This window comes from Polyodon spathula, chromosome 4 (assembly GCF_017654505.1).
Source record: "Polyodon spathula isolate WHYD16114869_AA chromosome 4, ASM1765450v1, whole genome shotgun sequence".
Lineage (NCBI taxonomy): Eukaryota > Metazoa > Chordata > Actinopteri > Acipenseriformes > Polyodontidae > Polyodon > Polyodon spathula.
In genome coordinates, this window is record NC_054537.1 from 28,482,739 (window position 1) to 28,503,157 (window position 20,419).

At 36.4% G+C, this 20,419-nt stretch overlaps 1 protein-coding gene across 1 annotated transcript in view; it reads right to left on the reverse strand.

Moving 5' to 3' along the window:
* Positions 1–20,419, reverse strand: part of rb1cc1 (RB1-inducible coiled-coil 1) — a 78,460-nt gene that overhangs the window by 57,752 nt on the left and 289 nt on the right. Inside the window, exons 2-5 of the mRNA XM_041247559.1 lie at positions 12,064–12,193; positions 9,249–9,375; positions 7,987–8,157; positions 7,265–7,467 (exon numbers count right to left, since the gene is read on the reverse strand). Of these exons, the coding sequence (XP_041103493.1) occupies positions 7,265–7,467; positions 7,987–8,157; positions 9,249–9,375; positions 12,064–12,134 (572 nt within the window). The 5' untranslated portion in view covers positions 12,135–12,193. The remainder of the gene's footprint in view (positions 1–7,264; positions 7,468–7,986; positions 8,158–9,248; positions 9,376–12,063; positions 12,194–20,419) is intronic.

The following is a 20,419-nucleotide window of genomic DNA, read 5'->3' on the forward strand; positions in this document are numbered from 1 at the left end:
CCTACCCGTGAAAAATACGTACACTTACCGCAATTTAAGTAGACCCCTACTCATAAGGACATGTCAGAAAACTAACTTTCCTGGTAACCTGGGGTCCATCCAGACCCCAGCAATAAAACAACACATACAGTACAGTAACTAACAACTGGAGTAAATGAATGAATGAAAATGTGTACATGAACACTTTATATTGCTTTTCCTTTACTTCTACCCATCATTTATGTGTTGTTCATGCTATGCAACATGGATAAGATGTCCAATGTGCACAGCTGTCTCCTAGCAAGTGAAGGCACCAATGTATTCTGGATGCTGTAGTTCATACTGGGAACACATCTCCTCTTTCATTTGGTATATTGTGTTCCTAGATCTTTGTTTTTGAGTTGCAGGCACTTGAACATACCTACCAAGGGAGTTGTAAAAAGTATGCATACGGGCATGCCTGACATCAATTGAAAGCGCAATGCCTGTGCTTTTAAATGAAGCTGAAGCCTGAAAGCTATCTGTTGAAGCAACCAAGTAATAGACAACAAATGAAACTTAGGAGCCGACTTATGTCACATGACTCAAGCCTTAGTTTTGGTTTGCTGTAGTTTCGCTTAGGACCGTCTGTTCAGGATATACGATAGCTCTCATTCTGTACTTTCAAACAAGCTAAGAAGCTAGCTATTATGGTGCCTGAGATATTCACGCGAGAAGATCAGGCCCACCGATCACAACACCTGGGGTCCATATAGCCTCCAAACCTAAAACAATTTGGGAACTTCAACCAGGCTACCTGGACTAGAATTATAATTTGCATAGTGTAACATGGTGGTTGCCTGACATCTACTAAAAAGAAACAAAATCAAGTCACTAGATCCACATAAAAACTGATACTAAAGCAACGGTTACCTTATGAGGGTTAATGCTCTCTCAGCAGGGTCACATTAAACACATTGTCACGCACAACAACTGGTTTTCTTCTAACTCTTACAACTGCATCAGCTTCTGTATCCAAGTCACAAGCCTGAGGCATTATTTTGGAGTCATGCCGTTAAGGTCCCTGAGAAAATATTGCCAGATTAAGGAGGAGTTCCATTGTTGATGAGACTGAATAATTGCACTGACACATAGCTTGGAACGCTTGTAAGGTAAGCAAATGTTTAACTGGCTCATGTTAAATGTGGCTTTACTTAAAATAATTATTGTTGTTATTTATGGCGTCTCGTTATCCTCATGCAGACCTCCTTGTGAAAACTGACATTAATGATTGCTGTATTTTGAAGGGACAATTATATTATTTTTTCTGTTTGCATAAAGTCCAAGAAACAACCAAACATGTCAGAAACTAAAGTATACTTTATGCAGTACAACATATTACTTGTGCTAACCTCCTTCAATATTCATATATTCATTATTGTGCTATATATATTATATGGATATATCCCTATATATATATATATATATATATATATATATATATATATATATATATATATATATATATATATATATATATATATATATATAGATATATATATAGAGAGAGAGAGAGAGAGAGAGAGAGAGAGAGAGAGAGAGAGAGAGAGAGAGAGAGAGAGAGAGAGAGAGAGAGAGACACACACTTCAAAAGTTTACAAATGTATGGGGATGCCTGTAAATATTAGAAGATCTTTAATGTTAAATTAATTTTAAAAATTTCTTTTAGAAAACATCGTTTGCTTTTGTGGGTGACCCCCAAAAAAGTTTTTTTCAAGAGATTTCTCTACAGATGTTGGTAGACTTTGGGAGATGATGTTGATGTCTACCACTACTACAAAACTTGGTTTAAAGCGCAACTGGACATTCCAACACAATAACTGTCCAAAGCACACTTCAAAATCTACTTCAGCATGTTTAAAGAAGACTAAAATCAAGGTTCTGGAATGGCCTAGTCAAAGTCCCGATCTAAATCTGATTGAGAATCTTTGGTATGAGTTGAAGAAGGCTGTGCACAAGAGAAGTCCTTGGAATTTGAATGAACTGGAACAATTCTGCGTTGAAGAATGGTCACTAAAGAATCATGCCAAAAGCTCACTGACAAATGTCCTAATAGTTTAAAATAGGTTATTATTGCTAAAGATGACTCAACTAGCTATTTATTTCAATTTCTTTGTCAGGATATAAATACTTTTGAATAAGCATTTTTTGAATTTTGCAAAGTAATTGCTGAAATAAAATACTGTGGCCATCTATTTCTTGTAACTTTTGTTCCTCATTCACGAAAGCAAAATTTTTACTACAAAACATTGTTCCTATGGTTATTTGTTTTCAAGAAATTTCTAGAAATTATAAATTTCCACTGGTGTATGTAAACTTTTGACTGCAGCTACACACACACACACACACACACTGTCATATATATATATATATATATATATATATATATATATATATATATATATATATATATATATATATATATATATATATATAGACCACTGCAAAATTATCAGTTTCTATGGTTTTACTATTTATAGGTATGTGTTCTGGAAGACAGCTTGCTTCCTTCGGCTCTGACAATGTTCCCCAACTCTGAAGATTGGTTTTTCCAGCAGGACAATGCTCCATGCCACACAGCCAGGCCAATCAAGGTGTGGATGGAGGACCACCAGATCAAGACCCTGTCATGGCCAGCCCAATCTCCAGACCTGAACCCCACTGAATACCTCTGGAATGTGATCAAGAGGAAGATGGATGGTCACAAGCCATCAAACAAAGCCAAGCTGCTTGAATTTTTGCGCCAGGAGTGGCATAAAGTCACCCAACATCAATGTGAAAGACTGGTGGAGAGCATGCCAAGACGCATGAAAGCTGTGCTTGAAAATCAGGGTTATTCCACCAAATATCGATTTCTGAACTCTTCCTAAGTTAAAACATTAGTATTGTGTTGTTTAAAAATGAATCTGAACTTATTTTCTTTGCATTATTCGAGGTCTGACAACACTGAATCTTTTTTGTTATTTTGACCAGTTGTAATTTTTTGCAAATAAATGCTCTAAATGACAATATTTTTATTTGGAATTTGGGAGAAATGTTGTCAGTAGTTTATAGAATAAAACAAAAATGTTCATTTTACCCAAACACATACCTATAAATAGTAAAACCATAGAGACTGATAATTTTGCAGTGGTCTCAATTTTTTCCAGAGCTGTCTGTGTGTGTGTGTGTATGTGTGTGTGTATGTGTGTGTGTGTGTATATATATATATATATATATATATATATATATATATATATATATATATATATATATATACACACACACACACACACACACACACACACACACACACACACACACACACAGTACTGTGCAAAAGTTTTAGGCAGGTGTGAAAAAATGCTGTAAAGTAAGAATGCTTTCAAAAATAGACATGTTAATAGTTTATATTTATCAATTAACAAAATGCAAAGTGAGTGAACAGAAGAAAAATCTACATCAAATCAATATTTGGTGTGACCACCCTTTGCCTTCAAAACAGCATCAATTCTTCTAGGTACACTTGCACACAGTTTTTGAAGGAACTCGGCAGGTAGGTTGGCCCAAACATCTTGGAGAACTAACCACAGCTCTTCTGTGGATTTAGGCAGCCTCAGTTGCTTCTCTCTCTTCATGTAATCCCAGACAGACTCGATGTTGAGATCAGGGCTCTGTGGGGGCCATACCATCACTTCCAGGACTCCTTGTTCTTCTTTACGCTGAAGATAGTTCTTAATGACTTTCGCTGTATGTTTGGGGTTGTTGTCATGCTGCAGAATAAATTTGGGGCCAATCAGATGCCTCCCTGATGGTATTGCATGATGGATAAGTATCTGCCTGTACTTCTCAGCATTGAGGAGACCATTAATTCTGACCAAATCCCCAACTCCATTTGCAGAAATGCAGCCCCAAACTTGCAAGGAACCTCCACCATGCTTCACTGTTGCCTGCAGACACTCATTCGTGTACCACTCTCCAGCCCTTCGGCGAACAAACTGCCTTCTGCTACAGCCAAATATTTCAAATTTTGACTCATCAGTCCAGAGCACCTGCTGCCATTTTTCTGCACCCCAGTTCCTGTGTTTTTGTGCATAGTTGAGTCGCTTGGCCTTGTTTCCACGTCGGAGGTATGGCTTTTTGGCCGCAAGTCTTCCATGAAGGCCACTTCTGACCAGACTTCTCCAGACAGTAGATGGGTGTACCAGGGTCCCACTGTTTTCTGCCAATTCTGAGCTGATGGCATTGCTGGACATCTTCCGATTGCGAAGGGAAGTAAGCATGATGTGTCTTTCATCTGCTGCAGTAAGTTTCCTTGGCTGACCACTGCGTCTACGGTCCTCAACGTTGCCCGTTTCTTTGTGCTTCTTCAAAAGAGCTTGGACAGCACATCTGGAAACCCCTGTCTGCCTTGAAATTTCTGCCTGGGAGAGACCTTGCTGATGCAGTATAACTACCTTGTGTCTTGTTGCTGTGCTCAGTCTTGCCATGGTGTATGACTTTTGACAGTAAACTGTCTTCAGCAACCTCACCTTGTTAGCTGAGTTTGGCTGTTCCTCACTCAGTTTTATTCCTCCTACACAGCTGTTTCTGTTGCAGTTAATGATTGTGTTTCAACCTACATATTGAATTGATGATCATTAGCACCTGTTTGGTATAATTGTTTAATCATACACCCGACTATATGCCTACAAAATCCCTGACTTTGTGCAAGTGTACCCAGAAGCTGTTTTGAAGGCAAGGGGTGGTCACACCAAATATTGATTTGATGTAGATTTTTCTTCTGTTCACTCACTTTGCATTTTATTAATTGATAAATATAAACTATTAACATGTCTATTTTTGAAAGCATTCTTACTTGATCAATATAAACTATTAACATGTCTATTTTTGAAAGCATTCTTACTTTACAGCATTTTTTCACACCTGCCTAAAACTTTTGCACAGTACTGTGTGTGTGTGTGTGTGTGTGTGTGTGTGTGTGTGTGTGTGTATATATATCTATACACACACACACACACACACACACACACACACACACACAGTGGTTTGCACAACAGTTCACCCCCAATTTTGGTGGCACCTGAGCATACTACACGATGCTTTCAAATTAGACTTTACATGTAGAATCTGCACAAACTACTCCACATTGATAAAGTTTAAAAATGCATATAGACTGTAAATAAGTAAGATTTACAAGAAAAACTGACTAATCTCAGTTGCATAAGTATTCAACCCCTTTGCTTCTGCAGCACTACATCAGCTCAGGTGCAAATTATTTATTTGAAAGGTCACAAAATTAGTGAAATGGTTTCAGCCTGTGTGTATTCAAAGTGGTTTAACTTATAGATAATTTCCCTCAGGTATATAAAGACTTTCAAGCTGCAACTCACATAGTGATCTAACAAAGCAACCGTGAAGATCAAGGAGCTTTCGAAACAAGTCAGGGATAAAGTAGCAGAGATTGCACTTTATTGCCAAAGGCGTCGATCCCTCTCAGTACAGTGAAGTCAATCTTTAAGAAGTGGAAGATGCATCATACACCCAGACACTAACAAGATCAAGTCACCCTCCCAAACTGAGCAGCCGGGCAAGCAGGAAACTGGTTCGGGATGTCACTCTGAAGCCAACAATGACCTTGAGAGGTTTGTGTCTGAGATGTGAGTCAGTGTTCACACATCAACAATAAGCCGGTCCCTACACAAAACTGGCCTGTATGGACAAGTGTCAAGATAGAAGCCATTACTCAAAAAGCCTCATCTGAAAGCATGTATGGAGTTTGCGAGAAAGCAAGCAGATGATACTGCAGACATGAGGAAAAAGGTATTATGGTCAGACGAGACAAAAAAGGAACTTTTCAGTGTAAATGCCAAGCGTTACGTCTGGCGCAAGCACCAGATGCCCAACACTGCCCAACACTGCATATCACCCAGTCAACACCATCCCAACTATTAAGCATGGTGGTGGCAGCATCATGTTATCGGGATGCTTCTCTTCAGCAGGGATTGGGAAGCTTGTCAGGATAGAGGGGAGAATGAATGGTGCAAAGTACAGGCGAATCCTTGAGGAAAACCTGTTTGAGTCAGCCAATATTACATTTCAACAGGACAATGACCCTAAGCACAAAGCTAAAGCCACACTGGAGTGGTTGAAGAAGAAGAGAATTAATGTTCTTGAGTTTCCCATTCAAAGTTCTGACTTGAATCCAATCGAAAATTTATGGCAAGACCTGAAGATTGCAGTCCATCTACAATCCCTACAAACTTATCAGAACTGGAGCAATTGTCCCATGAGGAATGAGCAAAAATGTCACCATCCTACTGCGCAAAGCTAGTAGAGACTTATCCAAAAAGACTCATAGCAGTAATTGCTGCAGAAGGTGCTTCTACCAAGTACTGACTTAAAGGACTGAATACTTATGCAACCAGTAAATTTCATTTTCTTTGCAAGTTTTGCTGACATTTAACCTCCTCCTCATATAACAGTGCTCAGTTTAACCACTACAGCTTTGAATAAAAACAGTTTGTTTGAAAAACTGTGCATACATTATTTGTAGTTCAACAAAATGTGAAACCTTTGCAGGGGGTGAATACTTCTGCAAACCACTGTGTGTGTGTGTGTGTATACCAAATCAGTCTTTAGAAATTATGCCATGTGATTGCTTAAAACCTCACCATATGACCAAAAACAGATAAAACTATTGCCCTGCAATCTTGATTTCAGTCAAAAATTTGTTTTTCCCTCCCACAAATTACATCATCACGCTGAGTGTCCTCATCTCCGCACACAACAAAGAAAAATGATGCACCTGGATGTTAATTTTGTGACATAATAGAAAATGAATTACAAAATATAGTATTCAACAAAGATGCTGAAAACACTAAAATCATCATAAAAACTTTGCTTTCAATGTTTTCTGACTTTCTAAAATCCAACTCGATGTAAATAAATATGACGCAATGAGAAAGGCAGACAGATAGTTCTATGCCAAAAAATCTATTAATGCACCATTTAAAACTAAAGGCTTATTAATTATTGTAATTTACTTGACTGACTCATAATACAAATATGGACTACAGACCTGGGCTCATAGTGGGAAACTAAGGGCTCCTCAGAAGAACTATAGTTACCTCCAGGGGACAGCCTGCGGCTTCGGGCATTATAGTACCCTGTTGGTAACTATAGTTCTTCCCTCGTGGGATATAGTTTCCCACTATGAGCCTATAACATTATATTATGAATACAATATATATGGAAAGAAGCCTACCTGGCAAGTTTCTGCTTAATGTCCTCGATGCTCTGTTGATAATTGTTATAGGCAGTTTCAAATTTACAAAGCAGCTTCTGATAAGAGAGTGTACAGTCATCCAGGTTAGCCATTATGGCAGCCCAGCCTTGGTGTTGAAGGTGTTCATCATGGACTAGCCGTTCACAAAATGAACAAAGCTTCTTGGCAACTTCAAACATTTCCTTCAAAATAAATAAATACAATCACTCAGTATGTCATGTCAGTTGTCACTGATATTGCCATTATATTGCCATTATTATTTCATGTTTTCTGTAATAATTCCAAGTAGTTATGTTGCTCCAATATTGAGTTATAACATTTTCATAAGTCTGTCTTTGAGCTACTTTGTGCTTGTCTATAGACTCATAAGTGCAGGCACTGAACAGCCTTCCTTATTCCATTCAAACAACACCACAGAGTAACTTTTTAACTCTGCCAGCAACACCTACTCTACAATTATTCAGACAGGTAGAGTACAGGTGGGGCTGGCATTTGCCTATTCCTATAATTTAATGGAAATATGTTTTGGTTTTGGTTTTGGATAATCTAGGAAATTATCAAGGTTGTTCATCTATCTCAACTATACTCCCAGCTTCGACAAAATAGAATTGTTTGCTTCAAGATGGGCACAGGAGTAGTATGGTAAAATATATTAGGATACCTAATCATAATCAGATACATAGAAAACAAAATCTAATTACCACAGCTAGTTGTGTTCTTGAAGCAACAGTGTGAAAAACAGCTGGCATCATTAGAGATTCTTCCACCTTCAGCTCCATTTCATTTTCCACTGAAAAAGTTGTTTTAGGAATCGCTGGGGGGCGATCACACAAAATCATCTCTTTGTTGAACAGAAAAATTGGATTTGTATCCTATAAGGGCAAGGATAAAGTATAGAAATTGGACTGTTCATATTCAGATTTAGACTAGACTAAAGCAAAAGCAGCAGTTAATTCCTTACATGTTCTTGTGAAATCCCACAAAGTATTCACTAATCTTTGGGCATGAATCTTTGGTATGGATGGACGGGATGGAAAGGATGTGGGGTGGGGGTTACCATAAAGGAATTTGATTATTTTGTTTCAGCCTGATTTCCAGAATACTATGTGACCAGCTTTAAAACTATTTTAATAAGGGGTGCAAATCAGTTTTGATCAGTTCAGTATATTGTCATACCAAATACTGAAATGAAAGTAAAAAACAGAAAAAATGAAAAAGAGAATGCATCAGAAAATATGATAATGGGAACTCTGATTAAAATCATTTTCTTACCACATGTAGTGTCTGTGTTAACCACCAGTCCTAAGCTTTCTCATCTGATTTGAAATGTGATCACCCATCTGTCACTGACTGTCTGCCTGCCTCAACACAGGAAGTATGTGGGAATGTGTATTTATGAAGTCACTGGGTATGCCGGCTTTCAGCTGATTCTCTGGCACTGTGCTAAATGACTGCTAAGAATATAGAATATGTGTTCTGACAGCACATTTGTGATAATCAGATAAAATGTTCCTCATCTTTAGATATAGTTATGTAACTAATAAAAACAGGGTCATTCACACCAAATGGACTACATTTGGGGATCTTTCCCACCTCATCTTCTGATTATTTTAATGTTGCTTAAGCAAGCACATTGATTTGGGAAGAATCCCAAAATATTCTAAACTCTAAACCATTATTTTTGAAGTTATAGTCCTTTAATGGAAGGGGGTGCCTGTGATGGATGAAAACGAGCACTGAAGTTATGAGAATTATAAAATGTACCCTTCTACTTAAATATGATATATTTTTTTGTACTTCTGATAATTGAGTGAGTAACAATAATGTATAGTGGGAAAGGAAGTAGAAATAGAGCTGCGTATTGTACAGGAATTGGTAGACACGACAAATCATGTCTGAAGTGTATCAAACGGGAAATTCAGGATGCTAACAAGATGCACAATGATTTTTACTTTATACTTACCGTGCCAGCGCTATAACTGCAAACACGCCTATCCGCAACCATGCATTCCCCACCATTGACGACAAGAACTTGGTGCTGGGTAGCAATCTTATATTTGACCTGGATAGCATGTTTAAGGTCTGCAACACTAAAAACACAAATCATAAACAGAAAGAAAAATGTTTTACAAAATTATCTTTTTAACAAATGTCAGTCAAGATGACAACAGCATTTAAACAGACATATCACATTTTAATCCCAAATTTAAAAAAGCTAAACAACGTAAAAGGCACAAGGCAATTGGGGACAAGGGTGAGCATGCAAGACTTGATATATCTCTTTGCCCCACTTCTGCATTTCCCAGTAATGTATTATTTTTTTTTCAATTCATGATGCTGACACAGTTGCTGAGCTTTTTTGAGTGTTACCAAAATATACAGTACATGGTACTGCTGCTCTGTACACTACCTATGAAAGCAACTTAAAGAGTAAGATGCGGGGTTCCGAAAAATAATTATACGTCCCCACATGATACTACAACTATTTAAATAACATACCTGTAATTTCTTTCGGTTACCATCCTGACAATTTTGTACACTTATAAATGTAAACTCTCTCTCAAAGGTCTTTCAAGATGTATGCTTTGCGCATGGGTTTGAGATCAGAGGTGTGTCCTCTTTCTGATCACTGTCAGTAAAGGTGGTAATAAATAGCTACATTGAATGCCTCTGCTTTTAAAAGCAATTATCAAACCATCTGATTTATTTATTTATGCATTAATATTGTATGAAACTGAAGACGATCTTGTATGAAGAGAAATGAAAGCTGTCTCACTGTACTGTATTTCGTATGTTCATCCACAACTTTAAATATTGAATTATAAATTTTACATAAAACTATAAAACAAATAGACCATGTTTATTTAGTTTTCATCCTATATGTAGACTAGTTGGAATTGTTCTCCAGGGTAGCTCCAATTGTGTCAAACTATATGAATGGAGAGAAAGAGACAGCGAGAGAGAGAGAGAGTGTGTAACAAGTAATTTTTTCCCTGATTGAGGGTGAGGTTCTTCACGATTCCTGTCTGCAACATGGTCCATAGTACAGTTAAAATTACCAGCTAATAAAATAACAATTTCGGGGTTACAATTTGATAGAGCTTGGGCTAGTGTTTTAAAAAAGGCAATACATTAATTCCCTAAATTAGGGGCATATATGTTACAAAAAATAAAAAGAACACTGTCTATATTTGCCTCCACTCTTAAAAGACAACCCTGTACAATTTCTTGTATACAACTTAATTTTCTCTTAACCTTGGAGAAAACAGCAACCCAGCACTAACATTAGAGCCACTGCTTCTCCCTTCCAGTCTCTTAACCAGTGTGTTTGATTCTCTGCATCTGTCTGCATTTCTTGTAAGAAAACAACACCGCCCTGCTTCTGTGCAATAAACTCAAACAGTAAGGATCTTTTCTGCAGTCTCTGCTGCCATTTATATTCAGGGATCCTATTTGAAAAAATGCCATAGAAGCTAAAAAGAGTTTAAAACAAAACAGGCTAAACCCAATGGGCGCTGAAAGGGCACTGGAATGAAATTGAAGTGAGCCATAGTAAGCTTAATTGACATCCAACACCACTAACAAACTTTTTTTAAACAACCGTTTTTTTCTGGTCAAACTCGGCAATTGTAGATTACCTTAGTACTATGTTGCAGGAACGCAGAAATAATTTTAAATTAGAGAAGTAATGCTTCACTTCTATCCCCCTTTGTCCTTTGGTGATGTCTAGAAAATCAGTGATTTGTTTCTGTGTGAAGCTTGGGTCTAACCTGCTTACTAGCCGAGATGTCAGAGAACAGCAAGCTGTCAGAGAGAGCCCCATCTTCTTCGCCGTCTCCATCATATTCGGATATCTCTGATTCTTCATTGATTCCTGTTCAATTTCCTCAGCATCAAGTGATTCCCGCTTTAGCTGGGAGCCAGACAAGGAAGAATCCCTGAGCCATAGAGGTGTCGTGACTCTCAGACTCAGAGCTCTGTCTCATCGCTGCACTGGGCTGAGACCCAGAGTTGTCGTGAGAAATCTTCACAGCTTTTAGTAACAGCTGGGGGTCTATTTTTTTAAGCCTTTGCTTTTTTACAACTGCTGTAAACAAGTGATTGCTGGTGTCTTTCTCTACCTCACTGACAGGGTCCACTGGGTCAGACTGCTCAGCAGACAGCACCTGGCTCTCAGTCTCGATAATAGGTCTCTTTTTTTGGGAAGCTGGCTCTGGTCTCTCCTGCCCAGGCTCCTTACTCTCCAACTCTTCCACCTGCGTTCCCTGAGCAATCTGATAACCTTGTCTGCACTGTCAGCTGGTTGTTTATTTTGGTGGCAGACCTGCTTGAGATGTCCATGCTCTCCGCATTTACAATATCTCAGTTTCAGAACTAATAAAAATAATATAGTCCTTACTGTCTACAGTGATCTTTACTGAAAAGTCCAGTACACTACCCACAATCCTTTGCTCTGAGAGAGAGAGCACAAGCTAGAGAGAAAGGAAGAAAGAGAGAAACGACACCACCGTCACTGTCCAAGTTTTATTGGGGCCTGTCTCTTCAGGAATACTAGTAGGAAAAAAAATATTCGCCTCTTGTCAGTGATCAGAGAGAGGGCACACCACTGATCTCAAACTCGAGTGCACGAAGCAGACATCTTGAAAATACCTTTGACAGAGAGTTTAAATTTATAAGTGTAAAACATATTAAAGTATGTTTACTGGAACCCCGCTACTTACTGTTTAACTTGCTGTCAATATACTGCTGAATAAGTTTATTTAAATATGAACTCTTACGTTTGTACAGCAAGTTCAGTATCAAAAGTCAGGGTACTTCCATTGTTGACCTGAAACACATATAACTTCATGTTGATTTCTCCAGCGTCCTTTACGTTTCCCTTCGATTTTCATTTAGTATTTTAGAATCCTAGACCAAAAGAATACAACAAAACAGAACAAGTATTAGGAGCCAGCACTTTAGTAACATTCAATCCCTGCCATCTGTAAAAAAAAAAAAAAAAGTAGATGCTCATGACCTATATCATCTGATGCAGAAGCACACATATTCTTTTCAGTTGTAAAAACTCAAGTCCTTTGTATTTCGTTTTTGATAATCGGAAGTGTTCTAATTTGAACAGTGTTCTGTTTTTTTTTTATTTTTAACTATTATGCACAAGTGTTTTTAGTTATTGGATCTTCTGTTAAAAAAAAAAAAAAAACAAACAAAACGAATGCCTGTTATTTATTTTGAAAAATAAAACGTCAATGCATCAATTATCATTGATAAATGTCTATAAGATATCACAACACAAATTATACAACCTGTAACAAATTATTTCTTTTTGGGCTGCTGTGCACTATATTCTCCATTTTCCAGGAAGCCAATACATTTTCAAAAATAAATCACACAATAGAAAAGCTTAAACCTTGGTTGGATCTGAGCAGAATAATTTCGTGGTAAAAGCACCCCAATGCCTACAAGGCCACTACCAAATAAAAATGTCATTCAAACGCTATGTATACAGTAGCCACCTGGATACCTGTATTTCCTAAAAACCCTTCATCCATTTTCCACCTTAACATTCTTCATTCGGATTCATCACAGAAGTAGCCACTTTGCTGAGAACAGCTGAACTCAGTAGGCCTACTTCCTGACTATTTCATCCCACAGATCTCCTTTATGGTAACTGCATTTAGAAGAATGTATTGGAACAGAACAGTGTCTTTTTACTGAAATGTCTTTATTATAGTAAGCTGCACGGATAATAAACCATGCAGATGAATTATATTGAAGTTTGAATGACTCCTGTTTTTGTTCTTTGTTTTTTTTCCCTGCAGATTAGACTTGGAGAAATTCTAACTATCTAACCCAAATGGTATTAAAATATTTTGTGTGCTACATGAGATGCTGCAAAATATATATTTGGGCATGAATATCATGTGTATAAATGACATTTTCCAGCACAAAATTCACACAAAACTTCTACAGTTCACATCAGGGTGCAATTTGATGGGGGAGGGTCTCTGGCTCTGCTTTTTTGATCCCAGCCTCTGCATTTTCATTTTCATCACTGGCAGGGAAATGTCATTTATACAGATGCCCAAATACAGCTCATGCAGCACACTGCCTCGCTTGGTCTCAGCATCTCTATGGACTTTTTTTCTAGATACTGCATATAATTGTGTTTCTCTAAGCACATTTAACCATACAGACACCAGAGGGATAACAGTGAATATACCATTGACATGGTTTAGGAGTGTCAGCCAATACGACTCAACAGAACACAAGTTTTTAAAACATCAATGCGCTGATATCGCTGTCGTTTGAAAGCTCAAAAAGCTTTGCTATAGATTTTAAAAATAGTAAAGTTGAAAAGAAGAGAAGAACAACTGTAGGACAGAAAATAAATAATTTGTGTTGGTTCAGCATTTCCACTACAATAAACTGCTGCCTGTCACACACAAAACGTCGTCATTCATTTGACACCTGTCCACTATTAAAGTGATACACGTAGTTATGGAGACAAAAAATAGGTCTATGTGAAAATGTAAAAAAAAAAAAAAAAAAAAAAAAGAATTCCTTTCACTTAGCAGACTTTTTTCTTTCTTTTTTTTAAAAATGAAAGAATATAGTTTTAAACAATTTGTTTTCAGAAGTTGTGGAATTTTTCACATTCAAATATTTTGCACAATAGTTCTTAGCGTAACTGAAAACTACAGGTATAACATCAGCATGAATTAAAGCATTTTGTACTGAATAGATGTACAGTACTACATTTAAATGGGTAAAGTGTAAGATATGAGTATTGTAATTGGTATATTGCCTTGCCCAAATGAGGCAACCTCACAGTCATTTCAAAATCATCCTAATAATTCATATTGACATGTTAATGGTAAATACATATAGTTTTAGAATATATGGCTTATTTAATAAATAAGTCAATGGTATGACAAATACACGAAACTGAGTGCTACCATATAATGTCCTGAAATCTGAGACCTTTTTAATTCTTTCCAAAAACATTTTATAAAAATTTCTTGTAGATGTTCTAAGGCAGTGGTTCCCAAACTTTGTGTTTGGTTTTTACCCACAGATCACTTCCCATGGATTTTTTCACAACAGCATTTTGAAACTAATTTGTATACATGTAGCCTATATGTAAAGGTACATGTAGAAAGCAAAATATTTGTTAACGTACCAAACTTAATGAGATTCCAGTGCTTGAATCTTCGCTACCAGTTCATCAAGGAATGTTGTAATTTTACACATTGAAAGTAGCTGTTTTTGTTTAAAAAGGTTATTACTTTCACATTCTAAATGCTTTGTAGATAAATTGCATTTCAATTTTTCAGGATTAAGAGTTCTGTTTGACAAAACTTCCTGATAAATAATGCACTAGGGCTTGGGTCATCCTCGGATCCAATAAATGTAAAGACCAGTGCTGGTCCCCGCAACCGTTATCTCGTGTAGCAAATTAATCTATTTTTAATGCACTTAATGCACTCACTCAATGTACATTTAAAAAACACACCAGAATACAAAGATAAGGTGGGTGGGAAGCAATTTGAAAAATGTAAAAATGATTGTACAGGATGTTACATACCACACCTGGCAGGCTGCGATGTGTAAATTAAATGGGATTGGTGGTGCACAGTCAATAAGATTTAAAGCACTTTGATTACATGGAGCTGAAATCTATCATTCACACTACGGTACAGTTCTCAAGTCAAGTTACAAATATAGCCTCTTTTTGTTTCACGTTAACTTCTGTTACTATATGCAACTAACCTCTTCAAAAAAAGAATAACATAGGAATAGTAGGGATATTCCTATATCCCTGGCAACACGGTAGCACATATTTTATACTGTTGAAAATTAAAAGTACTAAAACTATGGTTTTAATGGTTCTTCTTTGTTTGTTTTAATTTAGTCATTCCACTGAATTAGAAATATTCAATGTCGTGCAAAAAGGATGGGACAGCCAGAATAGTTTTTTAGTTTTTTTTTTTTTTTTTTATCTCCTGAACAGTGAACGCAAGTAGCAAAATGAATGCTAGAGACTTTTTGTTTTCAAATAATGCTGGCTATAAAAAAAAAAAAAAAAAAAAAGTAATCTGTAATTTTGATAAGACGAATGTGTCTTCATAATGTGTAATAGTTACTTAATTAGTAGTAGTTAGTAGTAGTTAGTAGTTAGTTTTTGTTTTGCTGTAGTTGACTCTCTTCCTATAAAAGTTCACTACAAATCTATTTTTTTACAGCAGCATCCAGAAATTGGTGGCCTTTTTTTCAGGGCACTTTGGGGAGCATTATAAATAGGGGTTCCGGTTAAAAACGATTTTTGCCAATAAATACCTGCCGAATTTAATGTTCAAGTTACAGCCTTATAAAACTGATAAAAACAGAATCTCCACTGTTTTTATTCAGAACTCCCATTTCCCAACATCCCCTGCTGTTGCTGTTACACACACTCCTTACATTTTCTATAACGTCCAGAACGATCCTCAATGTCTGCATTTACTACAATCAAAGCAGACTACATTGATCTTAAAAATGTGATGGTGAAAAGGGAGTTTGATGTTTTTAAGCTGGAACTTTCTTTTTTAAGTTGACAAACTGACTGTGTAGTGCAGCATTTGTTTTCCATGATTTCTTCATTTGGCCTGGTTTGGTTTCAGGGGAGGACAGACTGCTCTATGAATGGAAGAACATTGTGAAGAAAAGCTCGCTCCCAGTTCTAGTTCACGCATGCAATAATTTTAAATCTGATGATTACTGAACTTTGTGATGTGTGGTTATTATAACAGTTGTTAACCGACTTTAAAAATGATTAAGAACCTTTCCTTTTTGCGTAGTTATACTTGTCAAAAGAAATGAGATTTTTTTGTTCTATTCCCATAGGAGTAGAGTTCTAGTGATACCGGAAGTTGTTAACCCCTCAAGTTTCTTAAGTTTACCATGGTAATCTATTTTTTGTGTTTTCTATCAGTTAGTAATGCACCTAAGTGAGGATTTGGTAGTTTCCAATGTGTCACTGTAACAAAGAAATCTAAGTTTTACACGCATGTTCACAACCCCTCAGCTCCAAGCTAGTGCCCCTGGAAACACACCCTGTCACTTTTTACTCTAGATCTAACCATGGACAATACAAAATTGAAGATTAATGCCAGTTCGTTTAAGACTATGTGGTACCTTAGCTTCACCAAAGTGGCGAGAAGTAATGCACGAAAGCATGACAAAATGCAACTTAAAAAAGTCGCCAAAAATCGATGTTTTACTTGATTCTTGTAGATCTCATAAACATCTAAAATTTCAGAGGGTTAATGACCAGTGGGGGGGATTTGAAACCATAAGTGCCCCCCAAACTTGGAAGAGTGGTCCCTAAAGTTCTCATAGCCTGTAGCAGAGTGGTAAGAAAGCCCTGCTTAAATGTATTGTTTGATTATTTTTAGAACAGGGTCTCCCCCTCCGCCCCTGTGTTATTTATGTATTATAATTTATTTATTGTATTTGTTATTGTAATGATGGTGTAGCTGTGCATTTTTATTTTGTTATTGTTTTTTATTTTTTAAATGTGTTCTGGCAAAGGTGAGGGGAGTAACTCGTCCTCTACCAGGAATGATTAAAAACCTTGTGGTAATGTGTGGCTGTCGGCGTTGTTAAACTAACCAGCAGTCACACAATTAATAAACTCGTGCAGATTGTGGCCGAGGGGTAATAGAATAATTACAAACTAGTTAAACCCCTCGGCCACGGTATTTAAATCTGCAGCTCTCCCTGCTCTGGGTGGGAGTTCAGAGACGGAGTGAGAGTGAAAGCAAGGAGCAAGAGAGAAATTTAGAATACTAAGGATCGGTGAAGGCAGTTGCCCAGCCTGACTTTAGTTTTACTGATCATATTTTGTGTTCCTGTTTTGTTTAAACCTTTTATTTTTCTGCTCTGTGAGCAGTGTCTTTTTGTTTAAATATTTTATTAATTTGTTGTTCTAAATAAAACGGCGCACGCTGCGTCTTTTTGAACTGCAGTACCTGCCTGTGTGTTTTCACTTCAGACTTCTAGCCAGACGTCACCGCTCAGCCATTGCCTGTCACACAGCCATACTAGCATTTTAGGACCCACATCCCCTACAGGGTAAAGGGTTGGGCTGAAGTTCGAATAAACTTGTCACTTAGCCCTCATCTGGCAACTTGCCAAAAGTGAGTGAGGTGCTCCTCACTCGAAAGCCATGATTAGTCGAACGAGGTGCTACACACAATGGTAGCGTCTAAGTTGAGCTCTGGATGATTTTTCTGGTCAGGTTGACTTTTGCCACGTCACAGCTCAAAGGGGAAATTCTCACCACAGAACAGTTTACTAATGGGGCCATGCATTTTCCTTTACTTTTAAACATGAAATCATATTTTTTTGGCAACAAATACTGACGGTGTAGATATTAAATGCTCACTGAAATGCTTACCATGGGTTAATAAAATGCTTGTAATCTGAAAAAAGAAATTAAATTGGGAAAAAATGAGACAAGGGACTTAAGTAAAATTAAAGGCTACAACTGGCCTTACTTGACATTAGCAGGGTTTAGGCCAATTGCTCCAAGTGCAGAATAAAATTAATATAGGCAATATTACTGAAATTATAAGATTAGTAATGATATTTAAAAAAATATAGATTTTTTGAATGATAGTGAAACCCAAATTGCACCGAAGCAAAACAGCTGCTAAACTGGGACTGTCATTTATAACTACATCATATTGTATGATGTTGATGTGATACAACTATCTGAATTTAATCAGATGAGTTGGGTAAATTGCTGATTTATTTACAATATAAACAGAAAAGTGTGGAAGTGTGTGGAGATAGTTTCAAAAGGTGTTAAATTTCTTGCACTAAGGTAAATGTATCACTGATGTAAAGACTTCAGTGCACAACAATTCTTCCACCTATTGCATAAGCTTAAGTGAACAGCACTACACTAATTGCTTGTTTTGGACTTTAGGCAACAATACATTTACAGATGATGTCAACACAGCTGAGCAGTCACAAAACCACAGGAAAACCAGACAAGCCTTTATGCACAATAGCAGGTAGTAAGATGAGTAATAGAGAAAAAATATGCAAATATAAGAGCAACAGAAATTGTTCCAAATGATTGCAAAACTCTAGGAAAGTTTACTAACGTTGTGGGATAATATTCTAAATGATCCTTATATACTCCTAGGATATATCCCTATATATATAGAATATATATATATATATATATATATATATATATATTATTATATGTATATATATATAAGTACTGTTGACCTCGACAACTGGAGCTACAGTAAATGTACGCTTTTTTAAAAAAAAACAAAATCTTCAAATTTTAAAGAATCATCAGAAATTCAACTGATACCTGTCCTGTATGCAAAACACCTGGTCGGTATATTGTAAAGTGCTGGGTTACAAATAGTTTTACATTAAAAGAAAATAGAGCCTAAGATGTTTAGGGTCATAAACCATTACTGATGGTAAGCTCTTTTCATTTACTGACTCCCATTCAAGACAAAATGACATGTTGCTGCTGTAGATATTATACTGTACACTACCCAAAACAACATCTTGTATATTTTTACACAATTATTCAGCTATCTAATGTTTTTTTTTTTTTTTTTTTTTTTTTTTTATAAATCTGTTCTTCAAAAAAATAGGAATTTGCTATAATATAAAATGTTTGTGCTTAATTGTAAAAACACAGTATAAAACAGAGACAAACTTTAGTCATTGGAACAGTACAGGACATTAGACAAAAAGTAAAGTTATACTTGCATAAAGGTGCTACATTACTAAGAGAACATAGATGAATAAAATGACTTTGCAAAATGACAACATCAAGATAACATATTTCTCTTAATTTAAAAAAAAAAATTATGTACAAAAATGTTACTGAGCTAACATTTTAGATCTTTGCTTTTTTCTTTGGGGGCAGTGTATATTAATAGTTTATATCAAATTACTGTCAAAAGTTCAATAAGGACTTAAATTTTACAAGCACATTTAGTTACTAATGCAATGTAAATCATTCATAAAATCTTATGTAACCTGTATAGCTATTAACTAAATGACTGAAATTTCAAAGATTAAGCCCTTCTATCTAAAGCACAAAAAATATGTATTGAAACATTAACAATATGCAGCTAAATCGCATAGGAGCCAGTGTGTAAATTAAACAAATTGTTCTCACAGTATCAGATATGTGCAGGTATTTTGTTTTGTACTAGTGTCAAACCTGATTACAGTACTTCAAGGACAGAAATATGCTTCTTATCTCTTGTTAATACTGTCAATTATAAACCAAGAGCAATGGTGAATTCACTGTCTATCGGAGAATCGTCCACTGTATTGAATTGGTCGACGGGGTTACATCACCATTACGCAAGTTCACTGTACTTTCTCCATAAACAACAGCCTACACATCTTTGAATGATGATAGTGACCAACTTTACGGTTTTAAGTTTTAATGATTTACTTGACTTCATTAACATAACAGGTACATGTAGGCCCCAATTTCATATCATTCCGTAACAATCTACACACGTTTCCACTGTGGACGCTAAATGTTTAACTTTTTGTTCCACTGCTTGTCAGAACAAATCCAGGCGGAGTCATCTCCCGTACACACTGTCACATTCAATAGAACAATACAGAACTAACAACTATTTTACTTTTACAAAGTGTGAAATGTTATCAGTATTTAAAACTCAAATGATCGCTGTGATACTCAATGGATGAAGTCGCACCAGTCGCACAGTAAAATACATCTCTACTCCAAGGCCTAACCTACCTTTTCTAAACGGTAACTAAAACAGAAACTGAAAATGGCTTACTAAGCTGATGTTCTTTATGCGTGATTTTAATTTTCTAAATGTGTTTCACAACCTTTTGATATTAGATTAGCCCTGTCTAACGTTCATTGTGCTTTGTTTTCGACCAGGCCCACTGCATGCTGGTCAGCCTCAGCACAAACAGCTGTCACTGCATAGACATCTGTCAAGCTGTTCGGGAGTAACTTGCTACATTTATTAAAATAACTGTAGTTATTATTATTGTTTAAAGAACATACTCGCCATACCATATCGGCTAACAATTTATTCAGTTACATTACTAAATGTACCA